Here is a 22,439-nt window from a genome sequence, read left to right as displayed (position 1 = left end):
AAGAATACCCCCTGACATAAATTGAAGCTAAATGTTTTTGATCCACCTCTTAGAGTAATAAAAATAAAACAATAATTATAAAATGAGACATAGCTAAATAAAAGCTTTTGCTTGGCAAAGGAAACCATAAGCAAAGTGAAAAAGACAGCTAACAGAATGGGAGAAAATATTTGCAAATGAAATGACTGACAAGGGATTAATCTTCAAAATATACAAACAGCCCATCCCACTCAATGCACAAAAGGAAACAATCAAAAACTGAATGGAATATCAAAATAGACACTTCTTCAAAGAAGACATACAGATAGCCAAGAGGTACATGAAAAGATGCTCAATAGCTCTAATTATCAGAGAAATGCAAATCAAAACTACAATGAGATATCACCTCACACCAATGAGAATGACCATCATCAAAAACTCTATACAATAAATGCTGGAGAGGGTGTGGAGAAAAGGGAACCCTCCTACACTGTTGGTGGGCATGTAAATTGGTACAGCTGCTATGGAGAATGGGCTTCCCAGATGGCACTAGTGGTAAAGAACTTGCCTGCCGATGCAGGAGACATAAGAGATGTGGGTTCGATTCCTGAGTTGGGAAGATCCCCTGAAGGAGGGCATGGCAATCCACTCCAGTATTCTTTTCTGGAGAATCTCATGGACAGAGAAGCATGGTAGGCTACAGTCCATAGGGTCACAAAGAGTTCTAAGAGAAAACAAAAAGCTCACAAAACCAAAACCAACATGTCTTAAAGACAATGTGTCCCTTTGAAAGAATGAGTTTTAAGCAAGAAGGAAATAATTTACTTATGTAATGAGGCAAATGAAAATGAATAATGTTTATAGATTAGAAAATCCCATAGGTAAAGATTAAAATTTTTCCCAGGTAATAGATTAAATAAGAATGTATATAAAAATCAACCTATCTTATGTTCTGAGAAACTTGGTAAGCTACTTTTTAAAATTATATAAAAATTGTATGGAAAAAGCTAATAATTTCACAATAAAGAAAGAATAACATGTTCTCTCTGAGTATGAAGAGTTATTATAAAATCACACAAGAAGAACACTTTGGAGCTTATACAAGCATAAACAGATTAAAGAGCTAAAAGTCATACATTGCATAGATATGACACAAGTAAAGACAAAGTAATGCAAGGAAAACAAAGAGGTGAAGTATTATTCAGCTGTTAAAATAATAAAATCTTTCCATTTTCAACATCATGAATCATGGAAGTCATTCTGTTAGGTGACATATCAGACAGAGTATGATTTCACTGAAGGTGGAACCTAAACAATAACAACAAAATAAGTTCATAGAGGGAGTTTAGTTGCTAAGTCATGTTTGACTCTTGAGAACCCATGGACCCCAGGAGCCAGCCGGGCTCCTCTGTCTATGGGATTCTCCAGGCAAGAATACTGGGGTGGGTTACCATTTCTTTCTCCAGGGGATCTTCCTGACCCAGGAATTGAACCCACGTTTCATGCATTACAGGCAGATTTTTTACTAACTGAGCTACAAGGGAAGCCCCAAGCTGATAGATACAGAAAGCAAATTTGTAATTGCCAGAGGAGTGACTAGGGTGTGCAAAATGGGTAAACATTTATCAAACACACAACCTCCCACTTCTAAAATAATTCATGGGGATATAGTGTACAACATGGTGACTATAATTGATAAAGTTGTATTATATATTTGAAAGTACTAAGAAAGTGGATCTTAATTTTTTTCATCACAAGAGAAAACAATGTGTAATTACATATGGATAAGGATGTTAACTAAACTTATTGTAGTGATGATTTTGCAACCGATACAAGTATAGAATCATTATGTTTTGTTCTTGAAACTAATAATATATGTCAGTTATATCTCAATTTTAAAAATACTAGTGTACATTTGTGAAAATTATGAATATCTTATCCTTTATTGATCAGAATTCTTTAATAGAAACAATTTCAAACAGCTTGTTAATAGCAGAACAAAAAAGAAAATCCTACTTCCTAACTTCAGCTTTTATCATCTTTTCATTACTCCACTGCTTTTAACATTCCACAGGACTTTACTAGAGCTGATTTAATGTCCTTATTCTTCAGACAGTAGATAACAGGGTTCAAGGTTGGGGATACCACAGAATAGAACACAGATACCAGCAAGTCTAGAAGAGGACTGTTGGATGGTGGCTTTAAATAAGCAACAACACCCGTTAAAAGGAATGCACTCACAACAACGAGGTGAGGCAGGCAGGTAGCAAAGGCTTTGGACTGGTTCACTCTGGTTCGGATCTTCAACACAGTGGAAAAAATATACACATAGGAGACCGCAATGCAAACTAAACATGAAAATGCATAACAGACCCCAATGGCCACACTGACAGTAATAGTTGCATGTTCTTGAGAACAAGTGAGTTTTAGTAAGGCAGGAACATCACAAAAGAACTGATGTATCTTATTGGACCCACAAAAATTCAAAGAGAATGTCCCAGTGGAGTACAATATTCCCAAGGATCCACCGTTGAACCAGGACACAGCCATCAACTGGACACAGGTCCTTTTGCTCATGACAGCCTCATAATGCAGAGGGTGACAGATGGCAACATAGCGGTCATAGGACATCACAGTGAGAATACCAGTCTCTGACCCAGCCATTAGTGCTACCAGGAAAAGCTGTAACACACATTCCAGGTAAGAGATGGACTCAGTGAAGGTGATGCAGTTGAAAATAAATTTGGGGACTGTGGTAGAAATAAGGCACAGATCTAAAAAGGACAAATGCCTGAGGAAAAAGTACATTGGTGTGTGGAGGTGTTGGTCAAGAATTGTGAGGAAGATGATAATTAAATTCTCCAACAGAAATACTAGGTAGATCAGTGAGAAGAGCCCAGCCTGCAGCCTCAGTAGCATCTGATTCTCAGTAAATCTCACAAGCATGAATTCCATTGTCAGTGTTTGATTCATCGTATTTTAAAAGTATAAGCCACCTATTAAATAAAGAAAAATTATATTAATATAACAAATGAAATGTCTATTGTCTCTTTATTTTTGAAATATATTTTCTTTAACATTATGTGCTAGACAGAAAGTTTTTAAATGCTGTATTCATAGTTATATTTATAGCTGCCTTAGTTATAAAATTATGGGTATTACAATTCAATATGGGGCTTCATAGTGATAAACACAATGCAGGTTAGATGTAAGACATGCTGGTTCAAACCCTGGGTCTGGAAGCTCCCCTGGAGAAGGGAAAGGCTACCCACTCCAGTATTCTTGCCTGCAGAATCCCATGGACCAAGGAGCCTGGCGGGCCACTGTTCATAGGGTCGCACAGAGTCGGACACGACTATGCGACTTAGCATGGCACAGCACAGTTCAATATAATTTAACTTAAATTTATTGTGAAGGAATAAATTTCCCTCTTACTTCTCTCTCTAATTATTTAAAATTACTTTGACTAAGTTTATTTCTAATGGGAATTTAAGAATTGACCATGTGATGATAATTGAAGAGCGTGGACATTTTTGTGCATAAATATTATCCTGGTTGATGTGATTTTGGTGTGGGTTTTTCTGCTGACTGTATACTGAAATCTGTTAGAATCATTATTACGAGGTGATACTCTAATTTATTATTCAATTCCTATCAAAGGACACTATGATTGTACTCCATCTTTTTGTTAAAATATAATTATTTGGTGAAAATTTCATATTATGATTTATTTTCCCTTTAGTGAAAATATCTAGTATAGCACAAAGAAATTAGAAAACTAATCTGGTAATTTTGACAAAATGGTTTACAAATGTATGGTGTCATTTTTTTATGAAAAGAGAACAACTTAAGTCTATAAGCCAGATATATAGCCTACTATAGAAGGAAATAATCTGAAGAACTAACATTAGAGATGTTGATTGCGTCTAATGAGAAAAGCAGGTTGTCTTCCTATTTCAAAGACACACAGGGTTTATCATCCAAATTACTCATACACTCCAACATGAGGAAGGTCTGTGGTCATGTTTTCTTCTCTCAGATCATTTTTAACTTTAGAGTCTCTAATTTTACTTTAGTATCACTTCAACTGCAATTTCTTTACTTCCCCATGCAGCCTATTTTCTTTCCCAATACTTATGCTTTTTTGTTGATCACTAATTTAAGAAAAATAACAATCTATCTGTCCACTGCACATAAAACACAACTTTTCATACATAAGGCTCTGACTAGATACTAACTACAAAAACATCAAGGACTCTTTCTTTACTCCTAAAACCATCTTAATCAGGCATTCCCTTCTCTCAGATGTCTAAGGAATCCCTGGCCCTGAGTCCATCTCTATTGCTTATGTCCCCAACAGTTGTATTTACATACCATGTTACTCTGCTATAGATTTTTTTTTTTTTTAAGCTAAATGCAGTGGGAATTCATAATCATTAACCCACTGAGAATTTTCTACTTATGGAAAGTCTCTCATTCAGTTTAATTTCAGTGCCTTCATTATCTGAGGGTCCTAGGGCAAAAACAATGTTTTTGCAACTGAAACCAAGCAGAAATTATTCATTCTCCAAGAGACATTGAGTCAGATTCAAAGGTACTCTTGGGCTTCCTTGGTGGTTCAGATGGTAAGGAATCCACCTGCAGTGCGGGAGACCTGGGTTCAATCCCTGGGTTGGGAAAATCCCCTGGAAGAGGGCTTGGTAACCCACTCCAGTATTATTGCCTGGAGAATCCCTATGGACGGAGGAGCCTTGCATGCTACAGTCTATGTGATTGCAATGAGTCGGACATGATTAAGCAAAGCATAATCTTGTGCTTATATTGATGCTCCTTCTCTCAACCTGAAAAATTAAGCTCAGTTTTTCTGTTGATTTTCTTTATGTTGTTTCTGCACCCTTCAATGTAATGGTTTCTCAACTTTTGGCAAGTGTCACTTTGTTGATTTCTTCTTAATCTTTAATTCTGAAAAGTACAAACTAAAACATATACATATGATCTGACAATGCTGTTTTCCTCTCAAAATGTGGACATATTTTTAATTAATAAGACCAATATATATTTTAACATCTGAAAGCCACACATTCTGGTTTTGTGATCATTATTGATATTTTTTATAATCAATCATAATTGTTAACACTTTAACATAAAATCTTCCTATTGTTTAATATGATTCTCTCTGGAGCAGATTAAATTTAAAGCCCAAAATGCTCATATTCTCTAGTCTTATCTTATTATAAAAATGGTCTGAAGCCATCTAATCCTAAAAGTGTATTATTGGGAAAATAAATAGCTATATTTTAACATAAAAATATGTTCATATAAGTGTCAAGTCATTTAAAATTTCTAACAGACAACATGGAAGTTTCTCTCACTTATATGCACTTTGGACAAGGATCTCTCTTTATGAAGATTTCTTGTAATAATAATATTTTATTTTACTGAATACCATGATTTTATATTTCACTTTAAAAGTTAATGTGTTAATAGCAGAAAATTGAATAAATAACATAGGAAAGAGCATCTCATAGAAAAAGTAGGCATTGGATTTATTTTTCCTTTGATTAAAAGTAGGGGGAATAGTGCAAAAGAGAGAGGACAAAAGATGATGAGAAAGTGAACTAAAATATAATTTAAACCTCCACATTTCCATTTCAAATCCCCGCCAAGACCTTCCAACTCACAATGATTTTGATTGAACGTCTCTGTCTTGTTTATGTCAGCACTGCTCCCTTTGTGCTGTCTCCAAGTTCCAGGGGAAAAAAGTGTTCTTGATGTCCTATGTCTCAGGCATTGCTTTTCCCAATAAGGGACAAAGCTTTGAAAGTAGTTACAAGTGGAACTTCATAAAATACATGGGCTTCTCCCAGGAGGTTTAAGCTGTACTACTTCTTAGATTCTAAAGCCTTAGAGACCCTAAACTTAATGCCCATCTCAGATCTTAGAGTTGATGCCACTGTCTTTTCCTCTAGTGAGACAAAAGATGAAGTCTCATAGGGTCTCATTAAAATAACCTCTCCATCAACCCTTTAATTATATATATATATACCCTGCCATTCATTTGCTTCTAAAGCATGCAAAAATTGAAATTTAAGTCTGTGTCCACTAATTTTCAAATTAAGTCTAGTAATCTCAGCTCAGTTTCAATGGAGAAGGACACTAGAACACTGTCCTCTAACTTAGGGATCAGTAACATAGTTTTTGTTTACGTTCCTGAGATACCAAATGGCCCATTGATCTTTCCTCTACTGTCTCTCTTGATATAAGCCAATCTCCATTAAGGATAACTATTCTTCAGACTCTCAGTAATGACCAAATATGTCAGGGCAAAAATGTCCCAAGAGCTCTTAATTCTTGACATCTATAGTAGTTCTCAAGGGATGTCAATGAACATATAAGAGTTGTGGTTCCTCATGGAACAGCATCATAATGAAGCTCAGCAGGGTCTCTCCATTGCTGTCATAAACTGGGATATGTTTTCAGAGCCTAATCATGTAATGTTATCCTTGTCTTCTAGAATAGACATGAAATTATCTTCCTTTTTTCATTGTTTTGCTCCACATTATGGTCTCTCTAGGTATCATGGCTGACATACCCTCTGTGTTGCCTATATCTTGTTTCTGTTAAATAACAAGCTCATGTTCTAACTTTCATATTTACCATGGAGTTGTCATTTAGATTATACATTTATCCTCATAATTTCATGATATCATGTTGGCATTTGGTAAAACCCATGAAACAGCCCCATGGACTCTAACCACATAAACTTTAAGAAAAAAAAAAAAAACTTTTTATTTCATATTGGGATATAGTTGATTAACAAACAATGTGATAATTTCTGGTGAACAATGAAGGGACTCAGCCATGCAAATACATGTATCCATTCCCCAAGCTCCCCTCCCATCCAGATTGCCACATAACATTGAGCAGAGTTCCATGTGCTATACATTAGCTCCTTACTGATTATCCATTTTAAATATAGCAGCACATACATGCCCATCCCAAACTCTTCAACTATCCCTTCCCCTATCCTTCCCCCAGGCAACCTTAAGCTTGTTCTCGAAGTCTGTGAGTCTATTTCTGTTTTGTAAATAAGTTCAGCTGGATCATTTCTTTTTAGGTTCCACATATAAGACACGTCATACAATACTTCTCATTTGCTAAAAGACAAGGTCCACATAGTCAAAACTATGGTTTTCCTAGTTCAGTTCAGTTCAGTGGCTCAGTCGTGTCTGACTCTTTGCGACCCCATGAATCGCAGCACAACAGGCCTCCCTGTCCATCAACAACTCCCAGAGTTTGCGACCCCATGAATCGCAGCATGCCAGGCCTCCCTGTCCATCACAAACTCCCGGAGTTTACTCAAACTCATGTCCATCGAGTCGGTGATGCCATCCAGCCATCTCATCCTCTGTCGCCCCCTTCTACTCCTGCCCCCAATCCCTCCCAGCATCAGGGTCTTTTCCAATGAGTCAACTCTTCATATGAGGTGGCCAAAGTATTGGAATTTCGGCTTCAGTCCTTCCAATGAACACCCAGGACTGATCTCCTTTAGGATGGACTGGGTGGATCTCCTTGCAGTCCAAGGGACTCTCAAGAGTCTTCTCCAACACCACAGTTCAAAACCATCAATTCTCCAGCGCTCAGCTTTCTTCACAGTCCAACTCTCACATCCATACATGACCACTGGAAAAACCATAGCCTTGACCAGATGGACCTTTGTTGGCAAAGTAATGTCTCTTCTTTTTAACATGCTATCTAGGTTGGTCATAACTTTCCTTCCAAGGAGTAAGCGTCTTTTAATTTCATGGCTGCAGTCACCATCTGCAGTGATCTTGGAGACCAAAAAAATAAAGTCTGACACTGTTTCTACTGTCTCCCCATCTGTTTCACATGAGGTGATTGGACCAGATGCCATGATCTTAGTTTTCTGAATGTTGAGCTTTAAGCCAACTTTTTCACTCTCCTCTTTCACTTTCATCAAGAGGCTTTTCAGTTCCTCTTCACTTTCTGCCATAAGGGTGGTGTCATCTGCATATCTGAGGTTATTGATATTTCTTCCGGCAATCTTGATTCCAGCTTGTGCTTCATCCAGCCCAGCATTTCTCATGATGTACTCTGCATAGAAGTTAAATAAACAGGGTGACAAAGTACAGACTTGATGTACTCCTTTTCCTATTTGGAACCAGTCTGTTGTTCCATGTTCAGTTCTAACTGTTGCTTCCTGACCTGCATACAGGTTTCTCAAGAGGCAGGTCAGGTGGTCTGGTATTCCCATCTCTTTCAGAATTTTCCACAGTTTATTGTGATCCACACAGTTGAAGGCTTTGGCATAGTCAATTAAGCAGAAATAGATGTTTTTCTGGAACTCTCTTGCTTTTTCTTAGTAGTCATGTACAAATGTTAGAGTTGGATCATAAAGAAGGCTGAGGACTGGAGCACTGATGGTTTCAAATTGTGGTGCTGGAGAACAATCTTGAGAGTCCCTTGGACAGCAAGAAGATCAACCGGTCAATCCTAAGGGAAATCAGCCCTGAATATTCATTGTGAGAACTGATGCTAAAGCTGAATCTCCAATCCTGTGGCCACCTGGAGAGAGGAATCAATTTATTGGAAAAGACCTGGATTCTGGGTAAGATTGAAGGTAAAAGAAGAGGGCAGCAGAGGATGAGATGGTTGGATGTCATCACTGACTCAATGGACATGAGCTTGAACAAACTCCAGGAGATAGTGAAGAACAGGGAAGCCTTATGGACCTCAGTCCATGGGTTCAAAAAGAGTCAGACATGACTTGCAACTGAACAACAACAAACAACAAAAAAAATCCACAGACAATAAATGCTCGAGATGATGTGGCGAGAAGGGAACCATCCTACACAGCTGTTGGGAATGTGAATTGTGAATTTAGAATTGTGGTTCCACAGCCACGATGGAAAACAGTATGGAGGTTCCTCAAAAAACTAAACATAGAGCTACCATATCACCCTGAAATCTCACTCCTGGGCATATATTCACAGAAAGAGATAATCTGAAAAGATACATGCACCTCAGTGTTCACTGCGGCACTATTTACAATAGCCAAGACATGGAATGACTATAAAGTGGAAGTGAGAAATAGATTTAAGGGACTAATCTGATAGACGGAGTGTCTGATGAACTATGGACGGAGGTTCATGACATTGTACAGGAGACAGGAATCAAGACCATCCCCAAGAAAAAAAAAAATGCAAAAAAGTAAAATGGCTGTCTGAGGAGGCCTTACAAATACCTGTGAAAAGAAGGGAAGTGAAAAGCAAAGGAGAAAAGGAAAGATATACCCATTTGAATGTAGAGTCCCAAAGAATAGCAAGGAGAGATAAGAAAGCCTTCCTCAGCAAACAATGCAAAGAAATAGAGGAAAACAATAGAATGGGAAAGACTAGAGATCTCTTCAAGAAAATTAGAGATACCAAGGGAAATTTCATGCAAAGATGGGCTCAAAAAAAGGACAGAAATGGTAGGGAACTAACAGAAGCAAAGGATATTAAGAAGAGGTGGCAATAATACACAGAAGAACAAAGATCTTCATGACCCAGATAATCACAATGGTGTGATCACTCACCTAGAGCCAGACATCCTGAATGTGAAGTCAAGTGGGCCTTAGGAAGCATCATTACCAGCAAAGCTAGTGGAGGTGATGGAGTTCCAGTTGAGCTATTTCAAATCCTAAAAGATGATGCTGTGAAACTGTTGCACTCAATATGTCAGCAAATTTGGAAAATTCAGCAATGGCCACAGGACTGGAAATAGTTTTCATTCTGGTCCCAAAGAAAGGCAACACCAAAGAATGCTCAAACTACCACACAATTGCACTCATCTCACACGCTAGTAAGGTGATGCTTAAAATTCTCCAAGCCAGGCTTCAGCAATATGTGAACTATGAAGTTCCAGATGTTCAAGCTGGTTTTTGAAAAGGCAGAGGAGCCAGAAATCAAATTGCCAACATCTGCTGGGTCATCGAAAAAGCAAGAGAGTTCCAGAAAAACATCTATTTCTGCTTTATTGACTATGCCAAAGCCTTTGACTGTGTGGATCACAATAAACTGGAAAATTCTGAAAGAGATGGAAATACCAGACCACCTGACCTGCCTCTTGAGAAACCTGTATGCAGGTCAGGAAGCAACAGTTAGAACTGGACATGGAAAAACAGACTGGTTCCAAACAGGAAAAGGAGTATGTCAAGGCTGTATATTGTCACCCTGCTTATTTAACTTCTATGCAGAGTACATCATGAGAAACCCTAGGCTGGAGGAAGCACAAACTGGAATCAAGACTGCCGGAAGAAATATCAATAACCTCAGATATGCAGATGACACCACCCTTATGGCAGAAAATGAAGAGGAACTTTAGTTCCTCTTTAGAGTCTCTTGATGAAAGTGAAAGAGGAGAGTGAAAAAGTTGGCTTAAAGCTCAACATTCAGAAAACTAAGATCATGGCATCTGGTTCCATCAATTCATGCCAAATAGATGGGGAAACAGTGGATACAGTGGTTGACTTTATTTTTCTGGGCTCCACAATCACTGCAGATGGTAACTGCAGCCATGAAATTAAAAGATGCTTACTCCTTGGAAGGAAAGTTATGACCAACCTAGAGAGCATATTGAAAAGCAGAGACATTACTTTGTCAACAAAGGTCCATCTAGTCAAGGCTATGGTTTTCCAAGTACTCATGTATGGATGTGAGAGTTGGAATATAAAGAAAGCTGAGCACCGAAGAATTGATGGTTTTGAACTGTGGTGTTGGAGAAGACTCTTGAGAGTCCCTTGGACTGCAAGGAGATCCAACCAGTCCATCCCAAAGATCAGTCCTAGGTGTTCATTGGAGGGACTGATGTTGAAGCTGAAACTCCAATACTTTGCCACCTGATATTAAGAGCTGACTCATTTGAAAAGACCCTGGTGCTGGGAAAGACTGAGGGCAGGAGGAGAAGAGGACGACAGAGGATAAGATGGTTGGATGGCATCACCGACTCAGTGGACATGGGTGGACTCCGGGAGTTTGTGATGGACAGGGAGGCCTGGCGTGCTGCGGTTAATGGGGTCGCAAAGAGTTGGACACGACTGAACGACTGAACCAAACTGAAGACATGGAAGCAACCTAAATGTCCACTGACAGAAGAAGGGATAAAGAAGATATGGTACATATATGAAATAGAATATTAATCAGCCATTATAAAGAATGAAACAATGCCATTTGCTGCAACATGGATGGACCTAGAGAGTGTCATACTAAGAAAAGTAAGTCATTTTGTGAACTTTTGAATCAGCTTATCAATTTCCAAATTACTTGGAATAATTTTGATAGTCTCTAAGCTAGATCCATGTAGAGAACATTGTCAAGGACACAATACTGAGTATAGTCAACATTAAGGGTCATATATTTCTCCATCTTAACAGTTATTCTAAACTTTTCTCAGCGATGTTTACAATTTCAATACAAGCTGTTATGAACATGTTTTGTTAAATCCATCAATGAATTCTTCATTATATCATCTGATCTTGTATTAGTTTGCTAGCACTACCATAAGAAACTACCACAGACTGGATGACTTAAACAACAGACACTTATTTTCTCAGTTGTGGAAGCTAGAAATCCAAAATCAAGGTGTAAGTAAGGCTGATTTCCTCTGAGTCCTCTCCCCTTGTCTAACATATGACTATCATCTCTCCAACTCTTTCAACTCTCTGTATAAATCCCTCTGGTGTCTCTCAGTGTCCTAATCTCCTATTCTTTTAGAAACAGTGGTCAGATTGTATTAATATTAGGCCACCCTGATAACACTTTTTAATTTAATTGCACCTTAAAATTCCTGTCTCCAAGTACAGTCATATCATGATGATCTGGGGATTACAAGATCAACATATAAAATTTTAGAACATTATTCAAACTGTAACATCACATAAATGACATTAATTTTGGATTCCATTTGTATACATATTTTACTACTATAAACATTCTAATTTTATCATGTAAATATTTATTTTTTTACTGAAATATATTTGATTTAAAATTTCATGTAAGTTTCAGACATATAGAACAACAATTCAGTTGTATATAGATAGATAGATAAATCCCAGCCTCCAAATTTATCTATCTTTTCCCCAACCCCACCTTCCCCTTTGGTAACCATAAGTTTGCTTGCTTTGTGTTTCTTTTTCTGATTTGGAAAATGTTTACTTGTGTATATTTTTTCTTTTCAATTTCACATATAACTGATATCATGTATTTGTCTTTCTCTGTCTGTTTTACTTCCCTTAATATTATAATCTCTGGGTCCTTCCACATTGCTACAATTTTTATTGTTTCATCCTTTTTTATGTCTGAGTAATATTTACACATACACATATATATATACATATATATATATTACTCTTTCTTTATCCATCCATCTGTTGATGGATATTTAAGTTGCTTCCATGTCTTGAATACTGTAAATAGCTGCAATGAACACTGGGATACACATATCTTTTAAAATTACTGCTTTCTCCAGATATATATCATGTTGTTGTTCGGTCATTTAGTCATGCCCAACATTTTGCTACCTATGGACTGAAGCATGGCAGACTTTCCTGTTCATCCCCATCTCCCGGAGTTTTCTCAAACTTATGTCCATTGAATCAGTAATGCCATCCAATCATCTCCTCCTCTGTCATCCCCTTCTCCTCCTGCCTTCAGTTTTTCCCAGCATCAGGGTCTTTTCCAAAGAGATGGCTCTTCCCATCAGGTGGCCAAAGTATTGGAGCTTCAGCTTCATCATCAGCCCTTCCAATGGAAATTCAGGTTTGATTTCCTTTAGAATTGAAGAGTTTGATCTATTTACTGTCCAAGGGGTGCTCAAGATTCCTCTCCAGTACCACAGTTTGAAGACATCAATTCTCTGGTGCTCAGCCATTTTTTATTATCCAGCTCTAACACCTGTACATGATTATTGGAAAAACCATAGCTTTTACTATACATACATTTTTAGGCAAAGTAATGTCTCTGCTTTTTAATATGCTGCCACAGTTTGTCATTGCTTTTATTCCAAAGAGCAAGTTTCTTTTAATTTCATGCTTGCAATCACTGTCCACAGTGATTTTGGAGCCCAAGATAATAAAGTCTGTCACTGTTTCCACTGTTTCCCCATCTATTTGCCATAAAGTGATGGGACCGGATCCATGATCTTCATTTTTTGAATGTTAAATTTTAAGCCAGCTTTTTCAATCTCCTCTTTCACTTTCATCAAGAAGCTCTTTAGTTGTTCTTTGCATTCTGACATTAGGGTAATGTCATCTGCATATCTGAGGTTATTGATATTTCTCCTGTCAATCTTGATTCCATCTTGTGCTTCATCCAGCCCAGCATTTCACATGATGTAGTCTACATAAAAGTTAAATAACAGTGACAATATACAGCCTTGATGTACTCCTTTGCCTATTTGGAACCAGTCTGTTGTTTCATGTCCAGTTCTAACCATTTCTTCTTGACCAGCATATAGGTTTCCAAGGAGGCAGGTAAAGGGGTCTGGTATTCCAATCTCTTGAAGAATTTTCCACAGTTTGTAGTGATCCACACAGTCAAAGGCTTTAGCATAGTCAATGAAGCAGAAGTAGATGTTTTTCTTGAATTCTCTTGCTTTTTCAATGATCCAACGGATGTTGGCAATTTGATCTCTGGTTTCTCTGCCTTTTCTAAATCCAACTGGAACATCTGGAAGCTCACAGTCCACATGCTGTTGAAGCCTGGCTTGGAGAGTTATGAGCATTACTTTGCTAGCATGCGAAATGAGTGCAATTGTGTGGTAGCTTGAACATTCTTTGGCTGTCTTTCTTTGGAATTGGAATGAAAACTGACCTTTTCCAGTCCTGTGGCCACTGCTGAGTTTTCCAAATTAGCTGGCATATTGAGTGCAGCACTTTAATGGCATCATCTTTTAGGATTTAAAATAGCTCAGCTGGAATTCCATCACCTCCACTAGCCATTTTTGTAGTGATGCTTCCTAAGGTCCACTCCTCTTCCCACTCCAAGATGTCTGGCTCTAGGTGAGTGTTCACACCATTGTGGTTACCTGGGTCATGAAGATCTTTTTTTGTATAGTTCTGCTGTGTATTCTTGTCACCTCTTCTTAATATCTTCTGCTTCTGTTAGGCCCATATCGTTTCTGTCCTTTATTGTGCCCGTCTTTGCATGAAATGTTCCCTTGGTATCTCTAATTTTCTTGAAGAGATCTCTAGTCTTCCCATTCTATTGTTTTCCTCTATTTCTTTGCACTGACCACTGTGGAAGGCTTTCTTATCTCTCCTTGCTAGTCTGTGGAACTTGCATTCATATGGATATATCTTCCTGTTTCTCCTTTGCCTTTTGCTTCTCTTCTCAGCTATTTGGAAACCTTCCTCAGACAATCATTTTGCCTTTTTGCATTTCTTTTTCTTGGAGTGGTTTTGATCACTGTGTCCTATACAAAGTTACAAACTTTTGTCCATAGTTCTTCAGGCACGCTCTATCAAATGTAATCCCTTGAATCTGTTTGTCACTTCCACTGTATAATTGTAAGGATTTTTATTTAGGTCATACCTGAATGGCCTAGTGGTTTTCCCTACTTTATTCAATTTAATTCTGAATTTGACAATAAGGAATTTATGATCATTTCAGTGCTGGATTAAAGCCTTTTTTAAGTCCCATCAATTTCTGTCTTATTCATTCCAATCTTTTTTTTTTAATTCTTTGCTTAAACTATTAATCTCAGAGTGCAATCTATTAAAAAAACCTTCAGGAATCTCCCTGGATTTAAGAAAAAGAATTTTTTTCTTTCTCTCTCTTTTTCTTTCTCTTTTTCTTTTTGGTTTGGTAAAGAGCAGCTGTACCTCCAATGTGTCTATTTATTTATTTTTTGTTTTAAGATCTGAATGCTACCAGAAATGGTGATAAATGAACTGCTCTTTCTGTTCTAATTTTTATCCTTACATCTTTTTAAGGGAATACCAGCAATTAGTCATTATTCTTATTTTATTTTTCTTTTGAATTTGGTTCTCCCATTAATATCAATAAGGCAGATCCTTGGAACAAGAGCTGTCTAGCTTTTTGTTCTTATAAAGAAGTTTTTCCAATTCAAAATATCCATTGTCTATTCATTGAAAAGTAGAATTTCCATAAGTATATTAATCCCCAAAATGACACAATCTAATAAGCCTTTTAACAAAGACTCATAGGGTGGGAGGAAGGTTTGGGGGAGGCTGAATACATGTATGTGTATGGCTGAGTTCCTGCACTCTTCACCTGAAACTATCATCACAACACTGTTAATTGGCAGTACCTCAATACAAAATAAAAAGTTTAAGTAGCAAAAAAAGAAAGAAAAAAAAAAAAAAGATCCATAAGTAATTTCACAGGCTTAGAATGAATCTTTAAAATGGATGCAAGGGGCATTCCTGGAGAGGAGACAGATAATGCAGTCCCCAGGATCCAGTGATTTCACTCCCAAAGTCCAAGAAACTAAGATTTTGTTACCCAGATCTCCAGCATTGCAGGCAGATTTTTTACCATCTGAGCCAACAGGAAGGGCTCTTTTTTACACAGAAAGAATTTTTTTTTTAAGTTTGTGAGCAAAAGATGCTCAATATCACTCATTATCAGAGAAATGCAAATCAAAACCACAATGAGGTACCATCTCACACCGGTCAGAATGACTGCTATCCAAAAATCTACAAACAATAAATGCTAGAGAAGGTGTGGAGAAAAGGGAACCCTCTTACACTGTTGGTGGGAATGCAAACTAGTACAGCCACTATGGAGAACAGTGTGGAGATTCCTAAAAAACTGGAAATAGAACTGCCATATGACCCAGCAATCCCACTGCTGGGCATACACACTGAGGAAACCAGATCTGAAAGAGACACGTGCACCCCAATGTTCATCGCAGCACTGTTTATAATAGCCAGGACATGGAAGGAACCTAGATGCCCATCCACAGACGAATGGATAAGAAAGCTGTGGTACATATACATAGTGGAATATTACTCAGCCATTAAAAAGAATACATTTGAATCAGTTTTAATGAGGTGGGTGAAACTGGAGCCTATTATACAGAGTGAAGCAAGCCAGTAAGAAAAACACCAATACAGTATACTAACACATATATATGGAGTTTAGAAATATGGTAATGATAACCCTATATGCAAGACAGCATAAGAGACACAGATGTAAAGAACAGACTTTTGGACTCTATGGGAGAGGGTGAGGGTGGGGTGCTCTGAGAGAATAGTATTGAAACAAGTATATTATCACATGTGAAACAGATCATCAGTACAGGTTCAATACATGAGACAGGATGCTCTGGGCTGGTGCACTGGGATGCCCCAGAGGGATGGGATGGGGAGGGAGGTGGGAGGGGGTTCAGGATGGGGAACACATGTAAACCCATGGCTGATTCATGTCAATGTATGGCAAAAACCACTACAATATTGTAAAGTAATTAAGCTCAAATTGAAATAAATAAATTAAAAAAATAAAAATAAATAAAAAGTTTGTGAGCACAAAGTCACCTATAGATTAGGATCCCTGATAGGTGCCTCTGAAATCGTGTATGGCTGGATGAAGCTTCTTGGAACCCCAGTTCATTTGACCAGCCACCAGGTCAAACATTCTAGTAAGTGCATTTTATGGTGGTGGGTAGTGGATACCACAGGAAATACTCTCATTGGCCCAAAATCCAAACTTATAGGACATAAAAGAAGATGTAATAAAAACATCTGAAAGTCACCAGTTTGTCACAGTGACTTGAACATCAGGCTTATAGGGTATTCATACACTATAGTTTTTCCTTCTTATGACAAACAGCACAAAATCCAAAGACAAAGAAAAGTAGTGATCATATCTAGGAAGAAATAAATCAATAAAGTCAAGCATATTCTACCAAATTTACTAGAATTGCTAAACTCAAGAAAATAGCTCCACAACATTTTCTCCTGCTATTCCAAATTTAGAATGGCGGGGGGGAGACTTGCCACTCTTTCTTCCAATAGACCCTGCAGCAGATAGAGATCCTAAGAACTAATGTGACAAAGACCTTTATCTTCTGCCAGCACTTCTCAAATGTCCCAGGATCTATCAGCTGCATACAAGCCCAGGGAAGTTTATTCTGCTGACTTAAGCCAAATGTTGAGGAAAAAGAAGTTTCTAAATTATTCTGGCTGGTTTAAGAATTAACTTAACATGAGGCAGATAAACAAGTGAAAAGCAAATACTAATTCATATGTATGGGAACTCCACATACATGAAGTTTTCAGAGAGCCTATATACATGAGAGATTCAAAAACAGAACGGTAAAATGAGGTTTACATTCTATCTTGAGCTAAGGAATGAAACTGGGCCTTCAGGTTTTCAAGTACAAGAGGGTCATTCATAGATCAATAAACAGAAAAACAGTAGTCTGATAATTAAATATTTGCCCTGCCATATAGGTGGAACCTGGGTGCTCAGAGAGAAAGAATCTGCCTACAATGCAGGAGACTTTCAGGAGATGCAGTTTCAATCCCTGGGTCGGGAAGATTCCCTGGAGAAGGGCATGGCAACTCACTCCAGTATTCTTGCCTGGAGAATTCCATGGACAGAGGAGCCTAGTGGGCTATAGTCCATGGGGTCACAAGAGAGTTGGACACTATTGAGCAACTAAACAACAAACAATAATAGATGGAATCATTTAGATAAAATTTATCTCTGATAATAATTCTTTTTCTTGGAAAAGTTTCCAAATTAAATTCTTCTAAGTAATTAAGAAAGGGACAGTAATTTCTCTTTATCCCACAGGGTCTTCATTGACTTTAGCTCAAAATAATGCACATGCCTTTGTGGTATGTCTTAGGGAGGCTTGATCTAAACCCCTACAGATAAAATTTTTTTTTAATTAATGATGCTAAAAATTTTTATAGATGAAGGATTTTTTTAATTAAAAAAAGAAATCCCAAAATTATTTTTCAATAAATTAGAGTGCTGTGAAACAGACTTCTCAAACTTGAAGTTATATCCACTAATACTATCTTTATTAAAAAGAAGTTTGTTCAAATAAATTGAAAGACTCAAAAAATCTTTAGCAGTGATTTAATACTTCCAATAATTTACCACCATGGGATAATTCTGAATAGCAATATATTTTTTCTTTAATTGAATTTTTATAAATTATTGATTTGAAAAGGAAAACTAAATCAAATATCCAGAAATGAGGTATAATTACTTGATAATATATCATGCAAATAATACTTAAGCTGTTTTTAAATCAACATAGGAGGAATACCCAAGCTACCCTGTTCATTCTTAGTTATTTTCTTCACATAACATTAAATCTTGTATGCAATATTGTGCTAAACCGACTCATTCATTTATCCACATTAAAAGCTGAACACTATTTCCTTGGTTTTGATATAACGAGGTGTGCACCAGAAGAGAGTGAGATGTTGAAGATAACTTTCACTACAATTGACTATACCAACTGCTTTTTTTTTTAAAGTTGGGGCACACTCATCAAAGCAGGAATGCTATTTGTCTCAGAAAATAGCAATTTGACTCTTATTAGAAATTTTGATTTTTTGAAATCCTCAAAAACTAGGATTAGAAATTTATTTATCTTTTTTTTAGCTCTGCATGATTGCATGCTAAGTCTATTCAGTCATGTCTGACTCTGTGGGACCCTATGGACTATAGCCGAAAGGCTCCTCTGTCCATGGGATTCTCCAGGCAAGAATACTGGAGTGGATTGCCATGCCCTCCTCCAAGGGATCTTCCTAACCCAGGGATCAAACCTGTGACTCTACCACCTTACCTGCAACTCTACCACTATCGCCACCTGGGAACTCCTATGGAAGTACAATTGATTTACAAAAAGATGTACATTTACTATATACACACTGATTAGCTTGGATGTATGCACACACCCAGGACACCATTAGACTTCCCAAGTGACTCAGTGGTAGAGATTCCACCTGCCAATGCACACCAAGGTACTTCACATACTCATCACCTCCAAAATTTTTCTTGTGATCCTTTGTGAGTTTTTAGAGTTTAGGGATTTCATGGATTTGAAATTCATGCTCACAGTAAATAAATAATGGCAGCAGATCAGGTGTACGTTGTTGAATTATGGTGATTTAAGAAGTAAATTTTCAACATAGACATACCTTTTGAAACTTAATGTTTCATTCGTGTTAATGGTTGAAAATAAATATCTTGGAGTCATTTGAAGGAAAATCAAATAACTATTATAATCATTTTTTCTATAGTCATTTTCCCTTGAAGCCTTGTGTATCTAACAGAATCCATTAGCATTTTCCTTTTCAAGACTAGCATTTTGCTACATAAGAAACATTTATTGCTTTTCCCAAGCCCTCCTGCAGTTTTGTTTGACCTTTAACTTTTAACATCACTTGCTTATTAGAATGTTTTTGTTCACTATCCTTGTTAAACAAAGGTCTCACATTATAATTATCAACTTTTATATGTACATATTTTACTATATTTTATCCAAAAAATAGTGTGTTGAAATAATTGCACACTATGATTTCAATTATCCTTCTATTTATTTAACCTTTTCCTATTTCACAAACATACGTTTTAAAAGTTTTCACTTTTCACATATTTCATAAAAGCTATTTTTAAAGGGACAAGAATTTAAAGTTTATTTAATAAAACACCTTTCTCATTGACTATTACACCTCATTTTATAAATGAAATCCAAGGATAAACCTAATTCAGTATATGAAGATTTTTTTCTTAAAAAATGTCCAGTCTGCTTATACCAAGAACTTCCATTCCTATCATATATGAGAAAGTAGTGCAAGTATATACAAGTTTTTAAATTTGTTTTGGTTGATTTTTTTTTTCTGTTTTTTTCTTCCCCCCTCTCCTTACATCAAGAAAGATTTGCCTTTTTCTTCGTATTCTCACTTGGAACCCCTGAACAGATATGGAGAAAATTGACAGAGGTCTGTTTTGTTGGAAGCAGTTTATTTTCCCTTACATTTCTTTAGCAGAGTTTCTCTTACTTCCTTGTTACGGAGAGTGTAGATGAAAGGATTAAGAACTGGAGTTACCACGGTGTTCAAGACATGAACAGCTTTGGTCAGATTCAAAGCCTCTTTAATGGAGGTGCGAACATGAAGGAAGATTGTAGAGCCATACCAGATGAGCACCACTGTAAGATGCGAGGAGCACGTGGAGAAGGCTTTGCTTCTGCCCTGGGCTGAGGGAATCCTGAAGATGGTGCTGATGATGTAGACATAGGAGACAAGGGTGATAAGGCAAGAACTTAGGATGACCACAAAAGCAATCACAAAGCTTACAAGTTCCACCAGCCGTGTGCTGGTACAGGCCAGGGCAATCCAAGGTGCGATGTCACAAAAGAAGTGGTTGATAGTGTGGGGCCCACAGAAGGTCAGGCTGCTGATGAGGGCTGTGGGAACTGCAATGGCCAGGAAACCACAGACCCAGGAGCCCAGAGCCAGCTGCATTGAGAGGAAGCTGTCCATGATAGTCCCGTAGTGTAGAGGATAGCAGATGGCCAAATAACGGTCATAAGCCATGGCTGCCAGGAGGAAGTACTCTGTGCAGCCCAATGAGAAAACAAGGTACATCTGCAAAAGACAGCTGGTGAATGATATGCTTTGGCTTCTCCCCAGTAGAATGGCCAGGGCTTTGGGGACTGCAGCTGTGGTATACCAAATCTCCAGGAAAGAGAGATTGCTCAGAAAGAAGTACATGGGGGAGTGTAGCTGGTGGGAGGTACTCACCAATATCAATATGGCCATGTTACCACCAACTGTGAGGATGTACATAACCAAAAAAAGCATGAAAAGAGAGAGCTGAAGGATCTGGGACCCAGGAAAGCCCAGTAGGAGAAAGTCCTGGGGGAGAGTTTCATTGTCTGTGTTCATAGAAAAACACAGACGCCCCCACACCAAGGTCTTTGACTCAATCACACAGTTCTAGAAAAATAAAAAGAAATGCATTCATGAGAGTGCTTCAGTACTTGAATGCATACTGACAAGCTAACATCTGTTGAATGCCTGCTCTGTGCTTGGAGCTATGCATGATTCAGTCAGTCAGTCAGTCAGTTCAGTGGCTCAGTCGTGTCCGACTCTTTGTGACCCCATGAATCGCAGCATGCCAGGCCTCCCTGTCCATCACCAACTGCCGGAGTTTACCCAAACCCATGTCCATCGAGTCGGTGATGCTATCCAGCCATCTCACCCTCTGTCTTCCCCTTCTCCTCCTGCCCCCAATTCCTCCCAGCATCAGGGTCTTTTCCAATGAGTCAGCTCTTCATATGAGGTGGCCAAAGTGTTGGAGTTTCAACTTCAGCATCAGTCTTTCCAATGAACACCCAGGACTGATCTCCTTTAGGATGGACCGGGTGGATCTCCTTGCAGTCCAAGGGACTCTCAAGAGTCTTCTCCAACATCACAGTTCAAAACCATCAATTCTTCAGTGCTCAGCTTTCTTCACAGTCCAACTCTCACATCCATACATGACCACTGGAAAAACCATAGCCTTGACTAGATGGACCCTTGTTGGCAAAGTAATGTCTCTGCTTTTTAACATGCTATCTAGGTTGGTCATAACTTTCCTTCCAAGGAGTAAGCGTCTTTTAATTTCATGGCTGAAATCACCATCTGCAGTGATTGTAGTATAGGTTAAATTAATTAAGTAGAGAGTTGTGCTATTGTAACAAATTAACAGACAGTGCAAATAATTTTAGGAATTTTGCTAAGATTTCATCTACAGTTGCACTTCAGATTCAAGATTCAAATCCAGTCTTGCTGCTTCAATCATTCCTGTTCTAACCAGGTCACAGATTACTGGTTCACAGATTACATCTAAACACACAAAGGGCAGAGTACTTCATGCAAACTCAGTTCAATACTTCGTTACTAAACTCTTTCTGCACAGTCCTTAAATGAAATCATGTTTTTTATCTTTGTTGAGAAATAGGCCTCTCAAATGTAGGTTCTAGACACTTTCATATCTGACAGTTATAGTTTCTGAACTGATCTTTTAATATATATGCTCTGAACTCAAAAATAATGTCCAGAAACAAACTGTAAGAATTTTGAAAACAGTTTCAAATTATTGTCTTCTCCAATCTTGATCATTTCATGTTTAAATTTGTTACATTATTCACATCAAAAAAATTCCATATTAAACAATGCACTTAAGGCAATTTCTTCCTGCATCTAGGATTATTATTCAGTTGCCACGTCATGTCCAACTCTGCAGCCTCAGAGAATGTAGCATGACAGGCTCCTCTGTCCTCTGCTACACTTATTTGGAAGTGAATGAACAAGCTGAAAAGCAGATAATCATTTTGAAACTAGGGTTTTTTTTTTCTTTTTCTATACTTGTAACTTATTTTTAAATACTTTGTTTGAAGATGGAGCTTATAAATTAGAAGATCAA

At 37.7% G+C, this 22,439-nt stretch overlaps 2 protein-coding genes across 2 annotated transcripts; both read right to left on the bottom strand.

Annotated features, from left to right (window-relative positions):
• Positions 1-2,025: 2,025 nt before the first annotated feature.
• On the bottom strand, positions 2,026-2,934 carry LOC133061344 (olfactory receptor 14K1-like). The gene has a single exon (XM_061149354.1). The coding sequence runs from the start codon at positions 2,932-2,934 to the stop codon at positions 2,026-2,028; it is 909 nt and encodes a 302-aa protein (XP_061005337.1).
• Positions 2,935-19,990: 17,056 nt separating this feature from the next.
• Positions 19,991-20,917, bottom strand: LOC133061343 (olfactory receptor 6F1). Its single transcript, XM_061149352.1, has one exon. It carries the CDS (start codon positions 20,915-20,917, stop codon positions 19,991-19,993), a length of 927 nt encoding a protein of 308 aa, XP_061005335.1.
• Positions 20,918-22,439: the final 1,522 nt, after the last annotated feature.

This window comes from Dama dama, chromosome 9 (assembly GCF_033118175.1).
Source record: "Dama dama isolate Ldn47 chromosome 9, ASM3311817v1, whole genome shotgun sequence".
In the NCBI taxonomy this organism is placed as follows: domain Eukaryota; kingdom Metazoa; phylum Chordata; class Mammalia; order Artiodactyla; family Cervidae; genus Dama; species Dama dama.
The sequence above is the reverse complement of the archived record's forward strand: the minus strand, read 5'-3'. Positions and strand labels throughout refer to the sequence as shown.